This window comes from Malaclemys terrapin, chromosome 5, assembly GCF_027887155.1.
Source record: "Malaclemys terrapin pileata isolate rMalTer1 chromosome 5, rMalTer1.hap1, whole genome shotgun sequence".
Lineage (NCBI taxonomy): Eukaryota > Metazoa > Chordata > Testudines > Emydidae > Malaclemys > Malaclemys terrapin.
Window position 1 is genome coordinate 61,254,806 of NC_071509.1, and position 27,514 is coordinate 61,282,319.

The 27,514-nt window shown below is 40.6% G+C and overlaps 1 protein-coding gene across 1 annotated transcript; it reads right to left on the bottom strand.

The window, feature by feature from the left end:
• Positions 1-1,449: 1,449 nt before the first annotated feature.
• Positions 1,450-27,137, bottom strand: TLR3 (toll like receptor 3). The gene is made up of 5 exons (XM_054030905.1): positions 26,931-27,137; positions 21,789-22,237; positions 13,074-13,265; positions 7,802-9,630; positions 1,450-7,127 (listed from the first exon to the last, which is right to left on the bottom strand). The coding sequence occupies exons 2-5, from the start codon at positions 22,227-22,229 to the stop codon at positions 6,899-6,901; spliced, it is 2,691 nt and encodes an 896-aa protein (XP_053886880.1). The 5' UTR covers positions 22,230-22,237; positions 26,931-27,137; the 3' UTR covers positions 1,450-6,898.
• Positions 27,138-27,514: the final 377 nt, after the last annotated feature.

The following is a 27,514-nucleotide window of genomic DNA, read 5'->3' on the forward strand; positions in this document are numbered from 1 at the left end:
GGTGGGAGTAAGCGCCATCGACGGGAAGCCGCAGAGGTCGATTTTGCCGCCGTCCTCACAGCGGGGTAAGTCGGCTGCGATACGTCGAATTCAGCTACGCTATTCACGTAGCTGAATTTGCGTATCTTAAATCGACCCCCCCTGTAGTGTAGATGTAGCCTCTGTGTTTGCTGGCTGCTTAGGCCTGAAGACTTACCTAGACAGTTAATTGGTGTCAGCTGAGGGGCGGTAAACTAAAGACTAGATTGGGTGCTGCCCTGCCCAAGGGTGGGGACAAGAGCCCCAGACTATTGGTGTGTGTTTGCCTTTGTTAGCCAGGCCCAGAAACATAGACTGCATACGGCTTGGCCCGTGTTTGCCTTTGTTAGCCAGGCCCAGAAACATAGACTGCATACGGCTTGGCCCCGCTGGTGCGGCCCGAGCCCAAAGACTACCTCCTCTTACAACAAGGCAAAGTGACCTCCTTCCCCATTGGAGAGCGAAGGACCACTACAGTGGGGCAAGAGAAAAAGGAGTCAAAGATGACTGAAGTTATGGGCCTTATTGTCAGTGAATATCAATGGTATTGTCACAAGTAACAATAGAGGGAGGGAAGAAGGTTTTATAGGAAAGATGCCTCCTTCTCCATATCTCTAACCATTGTTATGGGGCAGATATTTCTCAGCCTGATCCTTATGTGCCTGATCCTACAATACTTTAGTCAAGTGAATATTCCTTGTGGGAATAGTCCATGAACTCAGGCCCTTTGTTCATAACTCTAAAAATAAAAAATATTCTAGGAATAAATAACAATTAAATTTTTACTGTTATTTAAAACTGCTCTTGGTATCTTACCTCTCTCAGTTTACAATAGTAATGAGTAAGACAGTAGAGCTTCACTCTAATAAAACTACCCTGAAAAATTTGGGCTTACAACCATGTGGAGGAAAATCACTACGTATGGGGCACATTGTGGTTCATCCTGTACATTTGTGCAGGGGAGTAGCTGCCCTGCATGAGTGTACAGGATGAACCACAAGTATATAAAAGGTTGTTACAAGGAGGGAGAAAAATTGTTCTCCTTAACCTCTGAGGACAGGACCAGAAGCAGTGGTCTTAAATTGCAACAAGGATGATTTAGGTTGGACATTAGGAAAAACTTCCTAACTATCAGGGTGGTTAAGCACTGGAATAAATTGACTTGGGAGGTTGTGGATTCTCCATCATTGGCAAGTTTTAAGAGCAGATTAGACAAACATCTGGCAGGGGCGGTCTAGATAATACTTAATCCTGCCATGAGTGCAGGGGACTGGACTAGATGACCTCTCGAGGTCCCCTCCAGTTCTATGATAATATAAAAACAGTATTAGTGTATTGATTATTTGAAATAATTTTACTCAGTCATTTCAGGCACATTATGTTTTCCTTGAAATCCCTTTCATAGAACAAACAATTTTTGAAGAACTCAGTATGAAAATTTTAATTTGTAAATATTGAAGTACAGACAATATTTAGTCTTTGTTTCACAATTAATACCTTTATTACACATGTTAATAGCTAACATTTGTTAGACAGCATGTTATATTGAATTGGGATGAGAAGTCTAATTTTTGCTATTATTTTTCATTACAGTAAAGATTTAGAGAACACACAAGGAATGCTCCACAAGTTAATCTTTAAATAGAGGAAAGTGTAAGTGACATGGTGTAAACCTGGCACCTCATCATTAAAGCCTCGCCTCCTCAACTTTCATGGCTTAAACAAGAAGAGAGAATTTGTCGCTTGGACTGAAAAGACGATGAGAAAGATGAGATGAGAGCATCACAATGAGGATAATCCTGTTACTGTAATTAAGGAATCATCACATATCAGTTCACCTGTAAACAAAGCCCTTTATTTTCATGTTAGATCTTCTGTAATCAGCTGTATGTATCCTTCAATCTCTACCAATGCACACAAAGGCTATTTGTTCATTTTTTCTCTTTAGCTAAACTTTATAATATGGCATCTGTTATCGTAGAATAGGTGCATTTTTGAAAAGGCTGTTAAAACTGATGCTTTTACAAATTGACATGTACATTTTATAGACAAAACAGCTTTATTGTATGATTTATTATTTATATAAAGAGGTACCACATTGTCTGAAATTTGTTACTGTAAAACAAATGGTTAACTCAGAAGTCCACGAGTAGTCAGTCTCCTTTATGGGGACTTTGTCAATTCCCAACTCCCTCCAGAGTTATGCATCTGCCAGTGGCCCAGGTCGACAAATGGATTGAGACATTACAACACTCAGTGTTGCAACACTTAACTTTAGCTGTCTAGAAAATCAGTGGAACAATGGACTCTACAAACCCTGAGTTAGGCACCTAGGCTCCCTATACAATGCATAGGGAGAGATATGTTCTAAAGAATGGGATCTCCAAAAGCCAGTACACTAGTTGCAGAGCTGCAATGGGAGAAGCTGACAAGAAAGGTGTGTCCAAAGCTCCATCCCAGTCTCTGAGTTCAGTACCTAGGTACAGGTTGCAGGGAGGTGCCTATGTCTGCTAGCAATCCACAACCAAGAAGTACCTGTCTCCTGCAGTCAGGTGAATTAGGCCACTAAACCACTTCTTGTGAGAAGGAGTTGGGTGCCTGCCTAAGTCCACGTAAAAATGACCAGGGGAGTGGAGGTGGTAGCCTTCCTCATAGGTGAATACCCTAAACACTGGGCTAAAGGCTAATATGCCAGTATTCTTAGCTCAATTCCCCTCTCTACGTCATAAGAAGGGAGTTGAACAGTGATTTCCCACATCTCAGGTGCCTGCCCTAACTACTGAGCTTTAGAGGGGTTTTCATTCTTTCTTGGGCCCAATTAATATTTAATTATTCAATTAAAGCTTCAACAAGAGAAACTGGGAGAGCCCCCAAACAGAATCTCCTAGAGATCAGTGAGTGTTTTTAAATCTCTTCTCTTCAAGCAGAAGGGGGAACTGAACCAAGGTTTCCCATACTCAGATAAGTACCCAAGGCTATACCTTGTAAGGGAATGGGTGTCCTCTAGCCCCTACCCCTAAATCTGGGGTTCAAGTACCTACCTTCCTTTGAGGATTTGAGCCTGAATGCTTTGCTGAAGCCAGCTAACCCATATTTGTGTGGATTCTGTACATATACACCTCTACCAGATATAATGCGACCTGATATAACATTTTGGTATCAGAGTGGGAGGAAGTTCAACCAAGCAGGTTAATCCATAGAAATTATTAATTATGAGCATGAAAAAATATCCTTCCATATGCTTGCTTTGGGAGTTTGTTTTGCCCATGAATATCTTTTTTCAGGAGAATATTTATGAGTTTCCTGCAGAGGTTACTAGAATAATTAGTTTGTGTGCATTGTGCACCCATATGGTTTAGTTCTTTCTATCTGATATAAGCCACAATGCATTCATCCAGCTCTCTGTCTCAGTCATGAGTTATCCAGCCAAGTATAAGTTACCCAGTGAATTACACAATATCTCAGGTGAAGTTAGGATGTGGATGAGAGAGAGTTGACTGTGATTTAATCTAGACAAGGCACAGATAGGAGGGTGGGATGAGGAAACAGCCATATGGCTTAGCAGAATTTATATGAGCACCCCATCACTGAGGGAATGTGACCATCATTTGTAAAAGTGTTGATAAATCCTGAGCTGCTCTTGGATGTTCAGATAGTGGTTGCAACCATTGGCACTTTTCTGTCTGAGCCTGGTGAGAAGAATGCAGCCTTCCCTCTCTGATGCTGCTATTCATGCCTTTGTTACCTCAAGATTAGATTGCTGTAATATGCGGTATGGGAGGCTACCTTAGGACCTGTCAGAAGCTGAAGCTAATGCACAATGTGGTGGGCTACTTATTCAGTGGAGCTGCACCTTAAAGCATATTAAATAGTACTCCAAGATCTCTGCTGCCTCACAATAATCTTCTAGGTGGAATTCTAGGTATTAGTTTTAACCTATAAAGTCTTAAATAGCTTGGGACACAGTTACCTAAGAAATCACCTCTCTTTCCCCGCCATAAGCCATTGTAGCGATCAATATGAATACTCATGTCTCAGCACCCTCAATGTAAATGAAAGGGAGCTGCTGTCAGCGTGTTCTCTGAAAAGGGTACTCCACTTTGGGACCTACTTTCCCTTTGGTCCACCAGATCCTGTATTTGGGAAGTCTGCAGAACCCATCTGTTCTCAGGTTATTGAAGAGGGGATGGGCTGAGGATTTGGTGGATGAATATGAGACACTTTCATTTGTATTTGTATATTTCTAATTTATGGAAGAGGGCCGCAGAGCCAGATGTGGGTACCTATAGATATTTTTTAGGGACACTAAGAAATAATAGTAATATTGGTAAAATAGTACGATAGGGTTTTTTTCATTCTCCAACTAGATATTGATTTCTGGTAGTAGTCTATTCAGCTGCTCACAGGAAATAGCAGCTATTTCTTATCTTGCTTGTAGAATTTAATGCATATTAGAACAGTTTTCACTGAAGGAGGAAAACCTAAGTGAACTGTATATATAACTCAGGGCTGAATTAAATATATCTCAGTGTTCATTGTAAAACCATGAGGATTTGCAAAGCTCCAGTTTGCAACAGCTTACCAAGAAAAATAGATATCTGAAAACTACAAGGAAAAAAAGAGTTAAAAATCCAATGTAAAGTTGTAACAGGGTTCAAGTCCTACCCTTCTTCCTGGGTTCCACTTGCTGCCCCCAATAAGGCTCAGAGAGGCTTCCGGGTTGTGAAACACATGTCTTTATTTATATAAGGTTCTCCCACCACCAGTGTCTATCTATATACAAGTCTTGTAGGATTAATCACCTCCTTTACAGGCAGAGGCAGCCTTCAGCTAGGAAGCCTGACTGACTGACTTCTCCCTGGCTCCCTCCCAGCCTTTTGGCTTGTCAGGCCAGCAGGTGTCGCCAATCCTCAGGCCAGCATCAGGCCTTTTCCATCAGCCCCAATCAGTTTCCCCTGATTGGAGCTGACTGGGCAGGGGCTAATTAGGTGCTTCTGTACCAGCACCCTGCTAGATAAGTCTACCCATTTCAACCAGAGTCTGTTTCTTAGTTCAGGGTTCCTCAAAGGTCCCCTCCCCGCCCCGCAACATGCATCAAATTTCAATAGAAAGATTGTGATGTGGACCACCTCTTCTATCATTGGCTATCATACAAGCCACCTCCTTTGCTAGTAATAGCCCCATAGTTTCCCTGTGGCATACAAAGAAATTGCATACTTAAATAGGCATGTATTTTTAGCTGCCATTTGATACAAGCTGGCAGCAGGAGAAGGGGAGCTGACTGTTGCTGTCATTCACACTAAGATTTATGTGCATGTAAAATGTCATGCAAATCGGGATGCTGTGGTTTTCTTTCACTGATCTAATCCACAAGAATTTTCCTATGTTTTAGTAATAGATTTCTAGGTAAAGCTACAACCTCTTAAAGAGACATATTGTATTTTGAATAGTATGTGATTATGTCTGTACAAAAACATGAAGGCCCCATTCAGTGCACATCACAACTAGCAGGCTGAATATCAGTGAAATCCATGGAGACCAAGGTAGAAAGAATCATCCCCACATGGCTGGGAAGCTGGACTCCTAGCACCACAGAAGGTATATACCCCTTACATAGACTTCCATGGTCTAGGCACCCAACGCAGCAGAACCATACCAATTTCTCTGCTTAGAGGGGCCTTCCATTATGGGAGAAGGAAGATTTGTCCCTAAAAGGGTTTAAAAGTTTTAGGGGCTGATTCTTCACTACCTTGCAGTTTGTATAGTCATTTATACCTGTGTCAAATGAGTCTGAGACTTCACCAAATCAGAATAGTAGCCTGGTACAAGAGAGTAGGGAATTAGGGCGTCAATGTTCAGTACAGTCAGAGCAATAGCCTGGTTCCTCCATCAAATTCTGCCCTACGGGTAGCTGTGAGTGCGCTCTCGTCAAGTCACTGTTAAGGCTCTCATTTTCCCTTTGACTATTAATTGTACTGTTTACAAGACACATGGTACCAGTATGCCATTCTTATTTAAACACCTTTCTCCAACTCATTTTAAGTGGAAAAACCAAAGGTAGAACTAAAAAGAAAAAAAGTACACAGCTTAGAATTTTGCAAGGTAAGGTCCTTATACCCAGAAAATGCATTTTGGATAATAACTATCTGCTATGGAAGCAATATTTATCAGATTTCATCTTTCATTTGAAAAAAAAATTAAGGACTAGAAATATCAATTTACTGTTCTTGAATTTATAGAATACTAAAACATTTCCTTTCGGGATGCCCTAAATTCAAGCTATTTTAGAGGGGAGGCATTTAGATAAAAGACTATTAGAATTAGGAAGCAGGAGAGAAGTTCTGGATCCTCTCACATTGCTTGAAATTCATCTTAATCCAGAGGGCCTGCAGGCAGCCCTCTCCAACACTGAAGGAATTAACAAATGAGGTCTACATGTCCAGGCGCATACTCCCTCTCTAGCATTCATTACTTTGTATATCTGTATCACATTTCCTCCCTCTTATTCATTTCCTCTTTAAAGTAAACAGTCCCAGTCTTTTCAGCACCCCTTCATATGGAAATTTACCATGCCGCTACTCATTCTCACCACCCCTTTCTTCACTCTATTTCTGCTCTATTTTAAATAAGCTGATTCTTTATGATCACAGATTGAAAGAGTTGTCGGTCCTATTTTTTGTGTCCATCATGACCATTTTATGAACTCAAAATACAGGTGAAACAATATACGAAGGATAAGAACAATTACCAATTAAAAACACATAATAGGAAAAATAGAGAAGTTGCTGTGGATTGGTTTAATTTTTCCCCATAAGGACTCTTATCCTTTAGTCAGTCTGAAATGAAGTGTCCTATCAGTTCAATCTTATACTTTAGAAATTCAATGCATGTTGCTGCTAGATTTAAGTGCCATTTTTAATTGCTGATGAAATGCACTGACCCGTTCTTTCTGAGCTGGCCAATCCAAGATGCAGCGAGATTTGAACATTCCTCTTCTCAAGCAAAGTGCATGATTCAGTTTGTAATCTGGAATGTCATGAAGGAAGATCAGTATGATGGAATCCCGACTTTGCTCAATAGCTTGCTGGACAGCATGGTACACCTTGAACCTTAAGCAAAAAATAAGGCAATTAAAAAATGGTGTCTTGAAAGTACATGCTATATAACTACACAGAGCTTATGAATGATTGAATCAGCTGACTTATGTAGGGATGAGTGACATCAAATAATTTTCTGTGATAGCCCCACAAAAGGTCAGTGCCGAATCTGTATATAGTTTTTAACATTTAACCTTTATGAGAATACTGGTATTACATAAATAAATCACTCATTTTTTAATTTAACAAAAAAAAATAATAATAATTTCCCCTCCAAGAAATTAACTCAAGTTAACTGTCTCAATTTTAGGCTCACTTAGTATACAGTCTTCTTTCTGTCAGTCACCCAAACTGGCAGTGGGACGGCCCTGGCTCAAAAAATGATCTCTGTATGTTTACAACCTCACCAATCATTGTCTTGTCTCAAACATCTATTTTTAGGGAAGATCATCTGAAGGGAAATGATGGTTTGATTGACTAGACAAGCAGGTAGATTATGAGCCAAATTCCGCTTTCAGTTACTCCAGATGTATCCCAGTGTATCTCCATTAAATGTCAGACAGTTATACTCATGTCACAAAGTATAATTTGCCCTGGACTTTCTGTTTTCAAGAAAGTAGACCGCTGTCTTAGAGATGACTGCATTAAAGATCTGCTGAACAAGTGTTACTCACACACATACTCACTTTTTGCACCAGGGATCTTTTAAGAGATGTTCAGTGACAACAAAGATAATCTTCCGACTTCTTTTTATACTATTAATAGTGGCTTCAAATTCAGATATGCCTGCTTCAAAGTCTCGTTCCTCTAAACAAAACCTGATTTGAGACTGATCATTTTCTTCCAGAGGAATGAAGTTCTTGGACACCCAATTCCTGTCCCTTCTTGCATGAATAATGTAGGCATCATAATCAAATTCTTCCTGTTGCCTGTCTATTTCTGTAAAACCAAGTACTCGATTTACTGACACGTTCCAGTAAAATGCTATCCTCCAGCCTTCAAAATGGATAAGAATAACAATAAAGAGGAGGAGCATTATCACAGTGGTGCTTATTATATACAGTAATTTAAAAGGAGCACTATCTTTGCAGGGTGAAATGTCAAAATGCATCACCAGATTACTATGATATTTAGGTGGTGTGTTGCAAAGGTAATGGGTATCTAATCCAGGTATGTTTGTTTGGGTCACATTAAGCCAACTAACAAACCAGGAGATACTTTCACAGGTGCAGTCAAATGGATTGGAATCCATCTCTAGTTCTTTCAGATTCTTGAAAGCTGTCCCAAACACTTTTTCTTCAACAGATGTTATAAGATTTTTCTGAAGGATCAATGAATTCAGAGATATCTGGTCATCAAACAAAGATGCTGGAAGCAAATTCAAATTATTTGATCCTAAATCCAGGCTTCTTAATTGAAACAATCCCTTGAAAACTTGTACTGGAATCTCATCCAAGCCATTAGACTTCAAATTAAGTATATGCAGGTTAAGAAGATCTTTTAAAAAAAAGACAGGGCCACCCGGATTGGCATGTTTCCAAAGTCGAGCCAAATTATTATGTTGCAAATCCAGAATTTCAAGTTTGTGAAGTCCATCAAACAAATCATCTTTTACATTAGCTAGATTGTTGTTGCTGATATCCAGGATGGTTAGATTCCGTAGAGGGTGAAAAGGTGAAGGAGAGAGGTCCAGATTGCTACAAGCTACCTTCCGTAGCATCAGTTTTCTAAGGCTTGGAACAAAAGCAAATGATTCGCTTGTCAAAGTCAACTGTTTGTTGTAGGAAAGGTAGATATCCTCAATATTTTGCAGACCTTTAAACTCATGACCTGTGAGCATCTGGTTTATTTCATTGAGTCCCAAATCAAGAATTTTTAGGTGTCCCAACCAAGAAAATGCTCCACTTTCTATTTTTGTGATTCTACTTTTTGTAAGATTAAGAAACCGCAGAGTAGAATTATCAAGTGATGAAAACGTTTTATTAGTTATTATTTGTAAGCCATTGGTCCAGTTACATAGACTCAAATATTTCAGATTGTCCAAGCCTGTGAACATATTAGGAGTAATTGCTTGAAAATTATTACTATCTATAAGAAGATACTCTAAATGGGTTAGCCAACGAAAGGAGAAATCATCAATTTTTCTGACATGTGACCGTCTCAGATTCAAATATTTGACATTGGACAATCCATACAATGAATGAGAAGATAAGTGATAAATCCTATTATCCTCTAGGTTTAAATTCTCTAAGTTTGAAAGCCAGGTAAAAGAGTCATTGTCTATCATGTTCAAATAATTTTTGGAAAGGTTTAAAGCTGTGATGTTTGTTGTTTGCAGTCCGTGGAAGGTTGACTTGTAAATATAAGAAAGCTGGACCTGGCTCAGTGACAGATTCTGAATTCTTGTGCCTGATAATTCCAAGCAAAGTGTCTCTGTGTGATTTTCGCCAAGCTCAACGTTGTTCAGCACAAGGCCATACAGATTTCCAATTGCATGTAAACAACCTGTGTGAAACTAGAAGGAAAAAACATTAATGATTTTGACATCAAAAAGAAAAAAAAAACCTAAGAAAGTTGTTCCATAAAGCCAAAAGCTGGAAAGTTCTTCAAATCACTACCATAGACCAAGAATACAATTTAAATTAACTCATAGATTTTCACTAAATTCCACAGGATTTAACCAAACTTTGTTTTAAAGTGTGTTATATTTCTATAGTAATGGTTCAAAACACTGTAGTAATACCCTTGAAAATTAATATTTTTCATCAGTAATGAAAAAACCTACCTCACTTTTACAGTAGATACATGAAAGTGATTTAAAGTCTGTGTCTAATTCTCATTTAGCTCTGAATCTTTAGCGGTAACTTGGAAATATATGTAACAAATCTCTCTGCCATGTATTTCCTGTGAGGTTTCATTTACTGGTCTATTGTCAAGAAGTGTCAATATGACACTAAATGAAGGAGAACATAGAATACTTTGGCAAAAAAAGCAAACAAAAAAGTATTTAGGCCTACAACAACAGTTAAGATTAACTCAGCCTCCTTTATGTGGGCACAATATGCACTCATGAAACTAGAGCCCATACATTTTTCCACAAAACGAATGGCAGTTACAAATCAGAATATTTGCCCCTCTTCTTGATTCGTTACCAGAATTGATGAGTGATAGGCAGAAGTACTCATCTGTGCTAGTACATGAGCTAGAAAGAACACAGGTTGACTTTCAGAGCTGACAGGGGGGTAGGAGGGAAAGAGACAACAACAAAACAAAACCAATACCAATTTACTTGTGAAATGAATACACTTACCTTGAAAGTCAGGGAGGACTCAACAATGCCATTTTTGCAATCACTTTTCAGGGCAGAACCATATTTTAAATGCTGCATTGACTGGAGTGTACATGTGTAGTACATAAAATAGCATGCAGGGAGTAAACTTGGATAGAGGACATCCACTTTTTAATCTATTTGTATGCTTTTCTACTGTGCTCATTTTCATAATAGCTAAATTCATTCATGCAAAGTGCTCAGCTAACACCATCTCTGTGAGCTAGGTAAAGGTTAGGAAATGAAAGGACAGACTGATTAACTAGTTTGTCCAAGATACCAGGGGACTATTTATGGCAGAACTAGGAATAAAACCCAGATGTTGGCAGTTCTTGTACAATGCATTGATAACCAGAGCCATTGGAACTTCAGTTAAAAGAGTCAGAGAGGTGGTGTGATGCCAGGGAAGATGCCACAGAGGGGGAAGAAATATACAGGAGAGAGAAGAAAGGAAGACGGGAAACAGAAAAACAAAAGTGGGCAATGGCACACAGGTAAGAAACAAGGAATGAAGGTGACAGTTGAACAAAGGAAGGGCAATGGGGAAGAGAATACAATGCAAGAGAGCAAAGGAAGTGGACAGCAGAGAACAAATGCAAAGGAGAAAGAGGGAAAGGAAAATTGATGCTTCTTTTCAAGAAAAAAAAAAAAGAATAGAAACATGAAAAAAGACAGACAATATTGTGGAAAAAAGGTTAGTACATTTATTTTTTGTTTTTGTAGTATTTTGTTTCATTTCCCTGGCCAACATCTCTAAGTTCGTGGGGAAAGAGATAGAATGGCTATTTTGAGCACTTATAGTACATTTATGTTGCTGCTTATCTTGTCTAGCTACTACGGTTGAATGTGTTTTCTTGGGATATGTCTACACTACATTTTAAAATCCAGAGCAGCAAGTTTCAGAGGCCTGGTCTATAGACTCAGCTCACAGGTCTTGACCTATGGCACTAAAAACAGCAGTGCAGAAGCTGTGGCTTGGACTGGAGCTTAGCTCTGAAGCCCTCCCCAACCCAACCTTCAGAGCCTGAACCCTTTGGCCACACGTAGCTGTTTTTAGCACGAGCCCCATGAGCCCAAGTCTGTAGACCTGGGCTCTGAGACTCACTGCCACAGGGTGAAATTTAATAGTGAGAAGTGTAAGGTTATGCATTTAGGGATGACTAACAAGAATTTTAGTTATAAGCTGGGGACGCATCAGTTGGAAGTAACGGAAGAGGAGAAGGACCTCGGAGTCCTGGTTGATCGCAGGATGACTATGAGTCGGCAATGTGACGTGGCCATGAAAAAAGCTAATGCGGTCTTGGGATGCATTAGGCGAGGTATTTCTAGTAGGGATAAGGAAGTGCTGGTTCCGTTATACAAGGCACTGGTGAGACCTCAATTGGAGTACTGTGTGCAGTTCTGGTCTCCCATGTTTAAAAAGGATGAAATCAAACTGGAACGGGTACAAAGAAGGGCCACTAGGATGATCCGAGGAATGGAAAATCTGTCGTATAAAAGGAGACTTGAGGAGCTCGGTTTGTTTACCTTAACCAAAAGAAGGCTGAGAGGGGATAGGATTGCTCTCTTTAAATATATCAGAGGGATAAATACCAGGGAAGGAGAGGAATTATTTCAGCTCAGTACTAATGTGGACACGAGAACAAAAGGATATAAACTGGCCATCGGGAAGTTTAGGCTTGAAATTAGACCAAGGTTTCTAGCCATCAGAGGGGTGACGTTTTGGAACAGCCTTCCGAGGGAAACAGTGGGGGCAAAAGACCTCTCTGGCTTTAAGATTAAGCTTGATAAGTTTATGGAGGGGATGGTTTGATGGGATAAAGTGATTTCAGTCAATAGGTCAATAACGTGCCATCGCTGGTAATTAGTAACAATGGTCAATGATGAGATATTAAAAGTTACTACAGAGAACTTTTTCCAGAGGTTCTGGCTAGAGAATCTTGCCCACATGCTCAGGGTTCAGCTGATCGCCATATTTGGGGTCGGGAAAGAATTTTCCTCCAGGGTAGATTGGCAGAGGCCCTGGAGGTTTTTCGCCTTCCTCTGCAGCATGGGGCAGGGGTCGCTTGCTGGAGGATTCTCAGCGATTTGAAGTCTTTAAATCATGATTTGGGGACTTCAACAGCTGAGTCAAGGGAGAGAATTATTCCAGGAGTGGGTGGGTCAGCTTTTGTGGCCCGCATCATGCAGGATGTCAGACTAGATTATCATAATGGTCCCTTCTGACCTTAGAGTCTATGAGGGTTTAAAATGCAGTGTAGATGTACTTTTGGTTACTAATTGTGGCACGATCCTGCTCCCATTTATTTCAGTGGAAGCTGAATCATGCCCTTTATCACTCAGTCTTAACTAGTAGTAACAATATTGCATCTTTACAAATCTGAAATGCTTAAATAAAAGGAAATGAGTAGTTAAGTGCATCAGAAATCTTACTCCACCTACATAATAAACCAACTCACAATATCAAGAATAAAGTAATGTGCATTTTATTACAACAGAACAATATTACCCCTGACCAAAATGAATACTATTCTTTTATCAGTGATTGCAAAATAGAAAAATTATGAGTCAGATCTTCAGCTGGTGTAAATCATTTATACCAGCTGAGGATGTGGTCTTGTATTTCTTACCTCTTTCAGTGGGTTTGATGATAAGTCAAGCCTATTTAAGGAAGTCTTGCTAAGAAAATCTAGTTCTTCCTTTTTTAACTCAGTGATTTTATTCTCTGACAGCACAAGCTCACGAAGGCTCTCCAACTGTTGCTGAGATCCTAATTTTGTAGAAAGCAAACGATTATGAGATACATCCAGTTTGTTCAAATTCTGGGGGGGGGAAAAACAAGTGAAAATACAGTAACAAGTTAGATACCTTTGGAATTATTTTAGCCATTCTGAGGTTAAAAATTGGTCACATTATCACAATTAGGAGAGCAATAGAACAAAAATTGTAACACAGAGAAACACATACATTGGAAGGCAATAGTATGTCTACATCAGATGTCACCCATTATGAGAATCCTTAAGCTAGATGACCAACATGGCTTCAGGCTGCCAACCTCCAGTCTCCTGCAGGAGAAAGCCCCCTGACATCACACACAGCAAGCTACAACCATTCGGTGATCTTGACCTGCCATGACATGGTAAAAAGCAAGCTGCTTATCTAAAACTCCTCCTCCTGCTAAAGGCCTACAGGACAGCAAACAGTTAGCCCAGGACTTGAATTCTATTCTCACCACTCCCTCTGAGTGGCCTTAATCCTTTTACTTAGTAAACATTATTTAGTTGCATTTCAACATTCTGATGAGGTAAGCAAGTACACCTCTACCTCAATATAACGCTGTCCTCAGGAGCCAAAAAAATCTTACCACGTTATAGGTGAAACTGTGTTATATCGAACTTGCTTTGATCCGCCGGAGTGCACAGCCCCGCCCCCCCCGGAGCACTGCTTCACCGCGTTATATCAGAATTTGTGTTATATCGGGTCACGTTATATAGGGGTAGAGGTGTATCTACATTTTACAGAGCAGTTAACTGGAACACAGAGTTTAAGGCGGTTGCTCAGACTTGCCTAAGGCAGCCAACCAACGTGAGAGAAGTTTTTAGAGCCTACCTATTGGCCCAGTTCTCGGTTGTTCTAAGGCCCTTTTATGCAGCCCCCAGATTGATGCTGAGCTGGTGGAATAGCTCTATGTTCACTCTTATCACAGACCCCCGCATGCTATAGTAAGGGGAGGTTATTCAGCAGTAGCTGCCAGGTCACCTGCACTCTGACTAACTAGAAGATCAGGCATCTCCTCACCACTCACATCCTCACTGGGGCCAGAAGGCTCACTGTGAACATGTGTGTCTATGTATCTCAGGAGAGCGCCTTCCTGCTTAGATAGAAAGCAAAGGAAGCTTTCCTTTCTTTTTCTGAATGCTGCCCCAGAGGGGTGTTTTCTTCTTTCTCTCACGACTGTTCTGTGCCAGCTCTAGTGGCCCTCAACACTCAATTGAAGGTGACAAATAAGCCGGCTGGTAGCAGGGCCTGAGTGAGGGAAGAGATCAGCATCTTAAGGGCCTAACCGGCTCCTACTATTTCAGTTGACTGCCTGTTCTCCTCAAGTGGGTTCAGGGAAGCAGCAGGAAACAGGAAGCTCCCTGAGAAGCTGGTGTTAATCAGTCCAGGCTCCTGGGGGTGCTAGAGAGGTACATAAGAGACTCCTCCTCCTCTCTCTCCCAGCAGCTCCTGCTGCTTTCTATTATTCCCTTTCACCTTTTCTTCTGCTTGCCTGTTGTGTCTCTTGTGCCCTCCTTCCTCCAGCACAGCACCCTACCATCTCTGTGCATCTAGAGCAAAGAGAATACACACGCACCAGCAGCAGACAATTTTCTACGCTCTGGGTCCTAGTGGCGCCCCCACCCCCAGTCTGGCACCTGAGGCGGCTGCCTCAGTTCGCCTCATGGTAAGGCCAGCCCTGCTCTCCTGCGCTGCGTTAATCAAATGAAATGGAGAATAAAGTCTTTTGTCTTCTACACAATAGGCCATATCTTATAAAAACAATCTGATTTAGGTGGGGATTAGGTCCCGCTTTGAGCAGGGAGTTGGACTAGATGACCTCCTGAGGTCCCTTCCAACCCTTCTATGATTCTATAAGAACAGCCATACTGGGTCCATCCAGCAGAACAGGTAATAATCAAGTGATCCATCCCCTGTTGCCCATTCCCAGCTTCTGGCAAACAGAGGCTAGGGACACCATCCCAGCTACTAACCATTGATGGATCTATCCTCCATGAACTTATCTGGTTCTTTTTTGAACCCTATTATAGTCTTGGCCTTCACAACATCCTCTGGCAAGGAGTTCCACAGGCTGATAGTGCATGGTGTGAAGAAGTACTTCCTTTTGTTTGTTTTAAACCTGCTGCCTATTAATTTCATTTGGTGCCCGCTAGGTCTTGTGTTATGAGAAGGAGTAAATAACACTTCCTTACTTTCTCCACACCAGTCATGATTTTATAGACCTCTATCATATCCCCTCTTAGTTGTCTCTTTTCCAAGCTGAAAAGTCACAGTCTTATTAATCTCTCCTCCTATGGCAACTGTTCCATACCCCTAATCATTTTTGTTGCCCTTTTCTGAACCTTTTCCAATTCCAATATATTTTTTTGAGATGAGGTGACCACATCTGCATGCAGTATTCAAGATGTGGGCATACCACGGATTTATATAGAGGCAATATGATATTATTTCTTATTATCAATCCATTTCTTAATGGTTCCCAACATTCTGTTCGCTTTTTTGACTGCTGCTGCACATTGAGTGGATGTTTTCAGAGAACAATCCACAATGACTCCAAGATCTCTTTCTTGAGTGGTAACAGCTAATTTAGACCCCATCATTTTATATGTATAGTTGGGATTAGGTTTTCCAGTGTGCATTACTTTGCATTTATCAACACTGAATTTCATCTGCCATTTTGTTGCCCAGTTACCCAGTTTTGAGAGACCCTTTTGTAGCTCTTTGCAGTCTTCCCGGGACTTAACTGTCTTGAGTAATTTTGTATCATCTGCAAATTTTGTTGCTTCACTGTTTACTGTTTTTCCAGATGATTTATGAATATGTTGAATAGGACCACGCCCAGTACAGACCCCTGGGGGACACCACTATTTACCTCTCACCATTCTGAAAACTATCCATTTATTCCTACTCTTTGTTTCCTATATTTTAACCAGTTACCAATCCATGAGAGGGCCTTCCCTCTAGACAGCTTACTTTGCTTGAGAGCCTTTGGTGAGGGACCTTGTCAAAGGCTTCCTGAAAATTTAAGTACACTATATCCACTGGATCCTCCATGTCTACATGCTTGTTGACCCCCCAAGAATTCTAGTAGATTGGTGAGGCATGATTTCCCTTTACATGTTGACTCTTCCCCAACAAATTATGTTCATCTATTCGTCTGACAGTTTTGTTCTTTACTATAGTTTCAACCAGTTTGCCCGGTACTGAAGTTAGGCTTACAGGCCTGTAATTGCCGGGTTCACCTCTGGAGCCCTTTTAAAAATTGGCATCACATCAGCTATCCTCCAGTCATTTGGTACAGAAGTGGATTTAAATGATAGGTTACAGACTACAGTTAGTAGTTCTGTAATTTCACATTTGAGTTCCTTCAGAATTCTTAGTTGAATACCATCTGGTCCTGGTGACTTATTACTGTTTATCAATTTGTTCCAAAATCTCCTCTAACGACACTGCAATCTGGGACAGTTCCTCAGATTTGTCACCTAAAAAGAATGGTTCAGGTTTGAGAATCTCTCTAACATCCTCAGCCATGAAGACCGATGTAAAGAATTCATTTAGTTTTTTCCCCACAATGGCCTTAACATCCTTGAGTGCTCCTTTAGCATCTTGATCATCCAGTGGCCCCACTGGTTGATTAGCAGGCTTCCTGCTTCTGGTGTACTTAAAAAAAAAAAAATTGCTATTACTTTTTGAGTCAAATTCTTTTTTGGCCTTCCTAATTATATTTTTACATTTCATTTGCCAGAGTTTATGCTCCTTTCTATTTTCCTCACTAGGATTTAGCTTCCCCCTTTTAAGGATGCCTTTTTGCCTCTCACTGCTTCTTTTACTTTGTTGTTTAGCCACGGTGGCACTTTTTTGGTTCTCTTACTATGTTTTTTTAATTTGGGGTATACATTTAAGTTGAGCCTCTATTATGGTGTCTTTTAAAAGTTTCCATGCAGCTTGCAGGGATTTCACTTTTGGCACTGTACCTTTTAAATTTCTGTTTAATTAACTTCCTCATTTTTGTGTAGTCCCCCTTTCTGAAATTTAATGCTACAGTGTTGGGCTGCTGTGGCGCTTTCCCCACCATAAAGATGTTAAATTTAATTAAATTATGGTCACGATTACCTAGCGGTCCAGCTATATTCACCTCTTGGACCGATCCTGTGCTCCACTTAGGACTAAATCAAGAATTGCCTCTCCTCTTGTGGGTTCCAGGACTAGCTGCTCCAAGAATCAGTCATTTAATGGGTCAAGAAACTTTGTCTGCATCGCGTCCTGAGGTGACGTGTAGCCAGTCAATATGTGGATAACTGAAATCCTTCATTATTGAGTTTTTTATTTTAATAGCCTCTCTAATCTCCCTGATTATTTCACAGTCATTATCACCATCCTGGTCAGGTGGGCGGTAGTATATCCCTACTGCTATATTCTTATTATTAGAGCATGGAATTGCTATCCATAGAGATTCTATGGTACAGTTTGGTTCATTTAATATTTTTACTTCATTTGATTCACACTTTCTTTCACAGTGCCATTCACCCACCAGCACAACCTGTTCTGTCCTTCCGATACATTTTGTACCCAGGTATTACTGTGTCCCATTGATTATCTTCATTCCACCAAGTTTCTGTGATGCCTATTATATCAAGATCCTCATTTAATATGAAGCACTCTAGTTCACCCATCTTATTATTTAGACTTCTAACATTTGTATATAAGCACTTTAAAAACTTGTCACATTTTAGCTGTCTGCCATTACATGATGTAATTGAATGGGACTTTTCTTCCTTTGACTGTTTCTCGTCAAATCCTACCTGTATTTTATCATCATCCATCCTCTCCTCCTTACTAGGATATAGAGAATCTCCATTAGTAGATCCTCCCCTAAGGATACCGCTGTCCGAACCATGTGCTGCTCCGCACCTGTCGGCTTTCCCCCAGACCTTATTTTAAAAACTGCCCTACAATCTTTTTAATTTTAAATGCCAGCAATCTGGTTCCATTTTGGTTTAGGTGGAGCCCATCCTTCCTGTATAGGATCCCTCTTTCCCAAAAGTTTCCCCAGATCCTAATAAATCTAAACTCCTCCTCCTTACCTACACCATTGTCTCATCCACGGATTGAGACCCTGCAGTTCTGCCTGTCAAAGTGGCCCTGTGTGCAGAACTGGAAGCATTTCAGAGAATGCTACCATGGAGGTCCTGGACTTCAATCTCTTACGTAGCAGCCTAAGAACCTCTCTTCTATCCTTCCCTATGTCACTGGTATTACATGTACCATGAGCACTGGCTCCTCCCCAGCACTACACATAAGTCTATCTACATGCCTCGAGAGATCCACAACCTTTGCACCAGGCAGGCAAGTCACCATGCAGTTCTCCCAGTCATCTCAAACCCAGCTATCTACGTTTCTAATAATTGAATCCCCCAAAACTATTACCTGTCTCTTCCTAATAACTGGAGTTCCCCGCCCTGGAGAGGTATCCTCAGTGTGTGAGAATACCACAACATCATCTGAAAGGAGGGTCCCAACTATGGGATCATTTCCCTCTGCTCCAGTTGGATGTTCTCCTTCCCTGAGACTTTCATCCTTCTCCACAGCACACAGACTGTCAGACTCGGGGGTGGGACCGTTCTACTGTGTCCCAGAAAGTCTCATCTCTATACCTCTCTGTCTCCCTTAGCTCCTCCAGTTCAGTCACTCTGGTCTGCAAAGCCCATACATGGTCTCTGAGGGCCAAGAGCTCCTTGCACCAAATGCACACATACGCCACCTGCCCACAGGGCAGGTAATCATACATGCTGCATTGGGTACAATAAACTGGATAGCCCCCACTCTGTTGCTGGACTTGTGCCTCCATTATCTTTTTTACTCCTGCAGCTAGTTCCTTTCTGGTTGTTTTGTTATTATCAGGGGGTTCTTGGCTTTAAGTTTAAATAAGGTTAAGTGTATCTAGCCCCCCCGGTTCACACTCCCTCGTCTAAAAACTCCCTCACGAAACTCTTCTGTTAGCTACTCCTGGTCGCTAGCTCCTCTGGACACTTGGGAGCGGGCTTTTTAAAGTCCTGGTCTTCCTGAGTAGCCCCGCCCCCTGGTTAAGGGTTGATGGGTGCTAAAGTGCTTAGGAATCAAAACCTCGTTAAGAAGCTCTCAGCTTTGCCTAACAGGCTGCTAGGCTCATCACACACACATGGTCAGACAGTGCCATAACAAGGGCAAGGTGAGTGAGGCACTTGCCTCAGGTGTGCAAAGCAGAGGGGCGCAGCTCTACTGCCCAACTGGGGTGGAGGGGGAAAAAAAACAAAACAACAACAACAACAAAAACCCACGTGATTGGCGGTGCTTCGGCAGCAACTCTACTGCCGCCACTTTTTCGGCGGCGGGTCCCTCAGTCCCTCTCAGAGGGAAGGACCTGCCACCGAATTGCCGTGGCCGCTTCATTCATTCTTTGGCGGCAGGCCCTTCCCTCCGAGAGGGACTGCGGGACCCGCCGCCGAATTGCCACCGAAGAGCCTGGAGCTGGCCCTTGCCTCGGATGCAAAAATTCCTTGTTACGGCTCTGCGGGTCAGCACGCCGTCCCCCAAACAAACAAATACAGTATATTTCAGTCATGCAGCAAGTACATCACAAGCACAAACACATACATGCTAGAGACCACAAACTTACCCGAACCATAATCGCTCCTCCTTCACCTGGAGAACTCCCTCGCAAAACTCTCCTTATTGTGTTACTTAACCCACATGTAAAATGTAGCTAATAATTATTACCCACTTTTGCTATGTCCTTTGAGATTACAAATGAAGTATTACCAGAGTCCTATTTTTATAAGTGGTCAAACAGAGACACAAAGTAAACTGGGAGGCACTGTATGTTAGTATATTAAACATTGGTCTTCACAGTTAGACTTGAATACTAATAACTTGTAACCTTGGGCAAGCTTGTTAATAACTTTGAGACTCTATTTCCTCAAATAAAAAATGGGAATTATACCACTACTTTGCCAGCCTCACAGTATTAGTTAAGGCTAGACTGTGGACCTGAAGTGCCTAAAGGCACAAAACCTGCTTATTTAAATAATCATATATCCTCACACTCTGGGGTAATCACCAAGTAGCACAGGAGGAATGCCAGGAGCATAGCCAGAGCAATTGTGTTCTGGTGATACTCCAACTGCTAAAAAAAAAAAAAAAAAAAAAAAAAAAAAAAAAAAAAAAAAAGAGAGCTTATCTGGTCAGGGTAACCACAACACTCACTTGAGCTGCTGGAGATCAGTTTACTGATAAATAAACTGTGGTTACTTTGACAACCACCCAAGGCAGAAGAATGCTGACAAATTCTAAGCAGATGACCATGTTGGCTAGCAGCTACAAATTAATATAGGCCCCAAAAGCTCATAGAGGCCTGAAAAAGGTAAGAAATGTAACCCCTCAGCTTGGTAAAGAAAAATCACAAATGTGCGTGCTTGGAATATGAAAAGTTGACACACAAAACATACTACCGTCTAGACTTGGCCAAAAAGGAGAAAAACTTGCAGTAAATTTAGGAGATTTTAAGTCATTCTACATTCTGCTGTTTTTCCTACACCTCTACCCCAATATAACACGACCTGATATAACACGAATTCGGCTATAACGCAGTAAAGCGGTGCTCCGGGGGGCCGGGCTGCGCACTCCGGTGGATCAAAGCAAGTTCGATATAACGCAGTTTCAACTATAATGCGGTAAGATTTTTTGGCTCCCGAGGACAGCGTTATATCGAGGTAGAAGTGTATCTGATTTTTCATTTTCCTCAGGTTGTATTATCTTCTCTCATTTCCACAGGGACTGAGGGGGAATGATATGCAACCTCAAACTCTGCCTCCATCTCACCCACCTCTCCAGACCTGCCCACTTGCCACTCTTCCCCTGTCACAGACCATGGACCCTGTATACAGAGAGGCCTCAGAAGAGGAAGAACCCCACAGAGGTGGCAGAGACCCCATTCTGCTCTAATCCAGTGGGCCTTATCTGGAACATTCTTTGGGAAAATAAAAGGTCTGAAGAAGTTAATAGTAACAATAGGTTGCTTCTTCTCCAGAGAATGAAGAAGAATATATTTAGGCTTGGAAGGCATAGCTATTTATAAGTAAATGTCGATAAACATCAATTTCACTGTACACACACAAACCGATTGATTATAATAAAAATTTACAGATACACAAAGTAAGAAAAATGCTGCTCGAGTTTGATTTAAGGTTATTTACATTGTATATTTTGACATATGAGGTTAACAACTTGTGTTTTAACAGTTATAAAGTTTAACTTTTTGAATCTCAACATCTACTGCCATTAAATAATTGTCTGGCCTCATCCATAATTTCCCATAGCTATGAACATTCAAAGTGATAAAAATAATAACATGCTTAAAAATAAACATGAGTATTAGCTGGCAAAATTATAAAAATTAAAAATTTAATTAAGTGTATTGGACCTTCCCAGATGAGGACCATGACCTGCTCTGGAGATGCATTGGATTCTAATTCAGTAATTGCTTTTCATTTTCTAAAAGGGAAGAGAAGAAATATTTCTATATATCTTACCTTCAGGTTTTTGAAAGGATTGCTTTTGATCTTTATTATGTTGTACCCTAAATTGAGCTCTGTCAGGCTGGAACAGGAAGCAAAAACATTGTCAGTGAGCTCATGCAACTGATTATGTTGCAGCTTCAAAACTTTCAACAGGGGCAAAGTTTGGCACAGTTCTGGCTGAAGTTTAGAGAGGGAGTTGGATCCTGCATCCAAGTAAATAAGCTGGCTGTACTTTGTTAAATTTGCAGGTGGTAGCTTGTTTAGCTGGTTATGAGAAATGTCCAACGCTGTTATATTAATTGGGAGATCTGAAGGAATTTGTTTCAGCTTTAGATGACTGCAGTCAGCCACTTGATTTCTGATCTTACATTGGTTCTCAGCTGTTACACAAAGCAAGGAAAAGGTCAACAGGCTGTAAGACAAGCAGGCCCAACTGGGATGGGAATCTCTCATTGTTCTATCTACAAAAGAAAAATGAACACATACAGTACAAGTTATAATCATTTTGGTAAAGTATGTACATTAACACTTACTGTAAAGTAAGCCAGATTATAATCAAATACTCTCCCTATGCTATATGCACTACAACACAATTTGATAATTTTAAATTACCTAAAACATTTAATCCATCCCTCCCATACAGTAGCATTCCCTTGTTGAAAAAATTAAATTCAATCACATCCCAAAAATTTAGGTTTTGTTTAAACTTTGTTTTTGTTGTTTAAAGTCTGACTGGAAATGTTTTAACTTTTTTATTTCAGTGAAAACAGGGTGGGTTTTATTTTTTAAATGCCAATTTAAACTTGGCCCAGAATTAAAATTTTGTAAAATCAAGGTGTCACAGAGTGGTACCAGCCCTAAAGAAGGAAGAAGCCAGTGCGCCTGTGATTCACCAGCTACCTCCTAAGTGAAGCTTAAGAGAGGGCACTTAGGTCCTATAAATAGGAGGTCCTTGAAAGGTCTGTCAGGACAGGTGAGAGTTGCTAGGGTCTGTGAAGGAAGCTTTAGGTAGCTCCTGAAGGTAGGTGAGTAACAAGAGGGGTGAATTCCCAAGCCAAAGATCCAGGACTGGAGAGGGTTTAAGTCCAGAGGGACTTGCTTGTGACTTCTAAGCCAGAAGGTGAAAGGCCAGGGAACAGCAGAGGGTCTTACTGGTGTCTCCATGCATGGGCAGCTGGGCCCAGGTGACCAATGAGAAGGTTAGGGGAAGTGAGGGATGCTACCTCAGTGAGGATGAACTCCCAGCAGAGACACTGTGGGGATTCCTCCTAAGAACAGTAAGGTTTAACTTTAGCTAGAAGGGCTGGGGTGACTGTTGTGGTAAAAGGACAGGAGATGACTGAAGAAGAGCCTCCATGTGGTATGTGTTATGGGGATGGACTACTAGAGCCTATAGGATTTTACTAACTATGGTTACGTCTTCACTTACCGGAGGGTCCGGCGGCAGGCAATCGATGTTCTGGGATCGATTTATCGCGTCTGGTTAAGACGGGATAAATCGATCCCGGAAGTGCTCGCCGTCGACGCCGGTACTCCAGCTCGCCAAGAGGAGTATGCAGCATCGACGGGGGAGCCTTCCTGCCGCGTCTGGACCTGCGGTAAGTTCGAACTAAGGTACTTCGAATTCAGCTACGTTATTAACGTAGCTGAAGTTGCGTACCTTAGTTCGAAGTGGAGGGTTAGTGTGGACCAGGCCTATATCACTGGGTGTGAGAAATGGACTAGTTGGGGCTTTTGCTATGGATTATTTGATCTAGGTTTTAGTAAATCCTCCCCTGCCTGCCCCTGGAGGGTATTAGTGAATCAGAGAAACCTGTGTGGTGTTACTGGGAACTCTGAAGAGGAATGCTGAAGCAGGGGTGCCTGTTCTGCTGCAACCTGATGCTGGAGGATGCTTCCGTTGAGGTCACCCTGTCACAGGGGGATTTTTAATAAAACCAAACACCAACTGAAATGTTCTAACATTTTAAATATCTTAAAACAACTGTTTTTACAAACAAAAAATAAACACTTCCCTGTAGTCTTTGAAACCTCAACCTTAAGAATCCAGAAGTGAAATTGACTTAATTCTCTCTGTCCAAGTTGAGAGAAATATAAAAAGCAAGTTAAAGTGATGGGTATATTGGATTTTTAACATTTTTCCATTTTTAATATTGTAATGTATTAGTAAGAGATTTATTTACAGTTAGTCTTTTAAACTAAGAATGTTTCTTTAAACATCCCTTTTGGAACCCAAACATTTCAGCATTGTCCGAAATGCATGACGACTGGAAAAAGAAGCTACTAAGAAACAGATAAATGAAAATGAAACTAAACAGTCAAAAACTAAGTTAAGAGCACCAGAAAGGGCAAATAAAATGCAGAAGTGGTAACTTTTACCTTTAAATAAAATCCTTCATCCGACTAACCAGTGATGTTACTAGCAATAGAGGTAAGAACATTTGTAATCTTGCAAGTATATCAGACCAAATCATGCAATTAGGTACACCCACGTATCCACAATGATTTTAGGTCCAGATTCAGTAAGGTGCTTAAGCATCTGCCTCACTTTAAACCAAGTGGTCCGATTGGTTAGATTGCTCATGCAATCAGTTACCATGTGCTTGTGTGCTATACTGAATAGGGATTGATTAAAATACATAATGCTTTGTAGAATCAGAGGCTAAATAAAATCATAGGTAGACCTCAGAGCAGAATTTTGCCCATTTATTTTAAACACTTTCCAATTTAGAGTGCTTCCAATGCTTTATTAGAATAGGTATTCTGAAGTCAGATATCTTTTTGACTCTTGTTCTCAATACAACAGAACATTCTTTTTTAAAAAGTCTTTTTGAAAGAGTACCAGTAGATGATCAGTTTCTATAGAATATTCAGTTAATTCATTTGAAAAGATACTATATTAAAAATGAATTTGTTTAAACATGTTAGACAAAGCTGTTGAGTTTTTTTGTTTGTTTTTTTACAGTAGAAATAAGTCTTACAAAAAGGTTTTAGAGTAGCAGCCGTGTTAGTCTGTATCAAATTTGTTAGTCTCCAAGGTGCCACGAGTACTCCTGTTCTTTCAAAAAAGCAAATTAAGTTACAAGTACAGCTTCTATACCTATGTTCTGCTGCCAAATTGTTTTACAATAATATTGTAAATCTTTATTTCTCTTGTTGCTCCATAAAAGCTCTGATTTTCTTGAAGTTAAGCAAGAATAAGCTCTCATAGATCTTATTACAGGCCTAATTCAGTGGAATTCTTCTGTATTTACACTGCTATAAAGGAGAAGAAGAACTTGACCCATTATGACCATGGGTTCAATTAACGTATTGATACAGTGCATGAACCATTAACAGATTTCAGCACTGAGTTTTTAAATTCTTCCATTTCCCATATTCCCATTGTGTGACATTGCTAAATATTATATATTGTTGGATTATGGACTAATTTAAAATCTACCATAAGTAGAGCACACACCTACAGTCCTACTACTTTAATCAGATGTGGTGGGGGACCCTTGAACCCAAGCACAGCTCCATTAAATTGAGTGGGACTTCATGCAATTGCAAGGATCTAACCATGAAGATCCTACTGTAGAATCTGAGCCTGTTTGCTGCCAGCCTAACAGAAACACCATTCTGCTGAGCGCAACACAACTTCAGTTAAATGTGCCATTTCTGCTTTCCCCTGCCCCATGTTACCTTGTATTCGTTTTTTTTAATTTTTCCATCAGATCTATTATGCAAGAATATATAGTCCCATGTGACAAGAATACATTCTGTATATACACACACTGCAGAACACAGCAATCCAGTTGGAATCAACTTGTCCCTTACTTGTGCAAAGCAGTCCTTTGATGTCACTAGCACAGCTCCCTGACCACAGGATTCTGCTTGTACATTTCACAATACACCTCTACCCCAATATAACACAGCCCGATATAACATGAATTCGGATAGAACACAGTAAAGCAGCGCTCCGAGAGGGTGGGGTTGTGCACTCCGGCGGATCAAAGCAAGTTCGATATAACGTGGTTTCACCTATAACACGGTAAGATTTTTTGGCTCCTGAAGACAGTGTTATATCAGGGTAGAGGTGTACCACAAGAAAATGCTAATCCTCTTCCTAATAAGACTACAATACAACTCTAAAGCTTGCTGTAAGCTCTATGGAGCACATCCTTATTGCTGTACATAATCTTTGTTCATGCACATATCCCCATTATGTAAGGCTTACTTTTATAAATAAGGGCCTGATCTTGCAAACCCTAACTTCCTCTCCTTTTAAAAATATAGGGTGAAATCCTGGCTCCACTGAAATCAATGGCAAGCTCCCCTGGACTTCGAGAGGATCAGGATTTTAACAAAGCAAACCTCACCAAAATCACCTAACATCCACTCAATCGGCTCCAGGGCCCAATCCTGCATGAGCACCATCTGGAAGGTAACAGAGGGTCCTGTGGCACCTTTAAGACTAACAGAAGTATTGGAGCGTAAGCTTTCGTGGGTGAATGCCCACTTCATCAGACGCAAGGCTTGCATCTGATGAAGTGGACATTCACCCACAAAAGCTTATGCTCCAATACTTCTGTTAGTCTTAAAGGTGCCACAGGACCCGCTATTGCTTTTTACAGATTCAGACTAACACGGCTACCCCTCTGATATTTGGAAGGTACTGAACATTCCCAGCTTCCAGTGACTTAGTGCTTCCCAAGCAGCAATTAACATCTTCTAGGATTGGCCCCATTGTCTTAAAGATCCCTTGAAACATGATACAGGAGGAGAGTGCATATGGCATGGCATTTTCTGCTGTAACAAATATGATTTTTTTTAAAGAATAGGTTGAGAGTAGTTTCTCAATTTATTACATTATCTCACAGACTCTTTGGAGATTTGAAATTTCAATTTTTCATACAAATAATGTAATCATTAGCCATTAACACATAGCTCTATGGAGTCAGAGAGAAAATCAAACATAACACCCAGTACTAACAAATATAGTGTTTTAAGGTTAAAAACTGCATTGCTTATACATATCCTCATCTGGGTTTTTAAGTTTGTAATTGCTGCACACTCATCAATATTTTATTGCTAACTTCTGTTTATTGAGAACCCACTCTAATATTTCCTTAATTCAAAGTTGTTAAAAATAGGATTTTTTTTTCCACTCACCAGATTCCAGTAATGTCTGCTTTAGTATAGAAAGTTCCCCCTTTTTTGGTTTCCCCTCTTTTTTTCTGATGGTTTGTTCTTAGGAAAGGGGACTTCACCACGATAAACCTTCTAAGTAAAAGTTGTGTCATACAGTAAAAGCTGAAGAAAGTACCAAAAGGAGAAGCTACGCTCTCCTGTTTGTAGCTATATTGAATGCTCTCCCACTTCTCCGATCCTTCATTGTTTGCTTTTAACAAACTCTTCCTGTTTCGGTGCATCTTGCAAGCTCGTTCCATTTAAAGAGACAGCAGCCTCCTTAAGCCTTGTTGTTACCCAGGATTCATTTCCAACAACTAATCCAAGACATTAAGCATTATTACTCTTTTCAGCCTGCAGTAGTTTCCAATCCCCATTATCTTTCCAAGGTATTTCAAAATTGCCTGGTTTCTTAATCCCTTCTTTTTGCCCTATTGTCCCTCTCCTTCTGCTCAGTTCTGCTTCATTTTCACATCTTTAAATTAAGAGTGTGTCTGCACTGCACCAGAAAAATGTATACCCTTATTCTGGCAATGTGCAGTTCAACTAGTGCTGAATTCTATGCA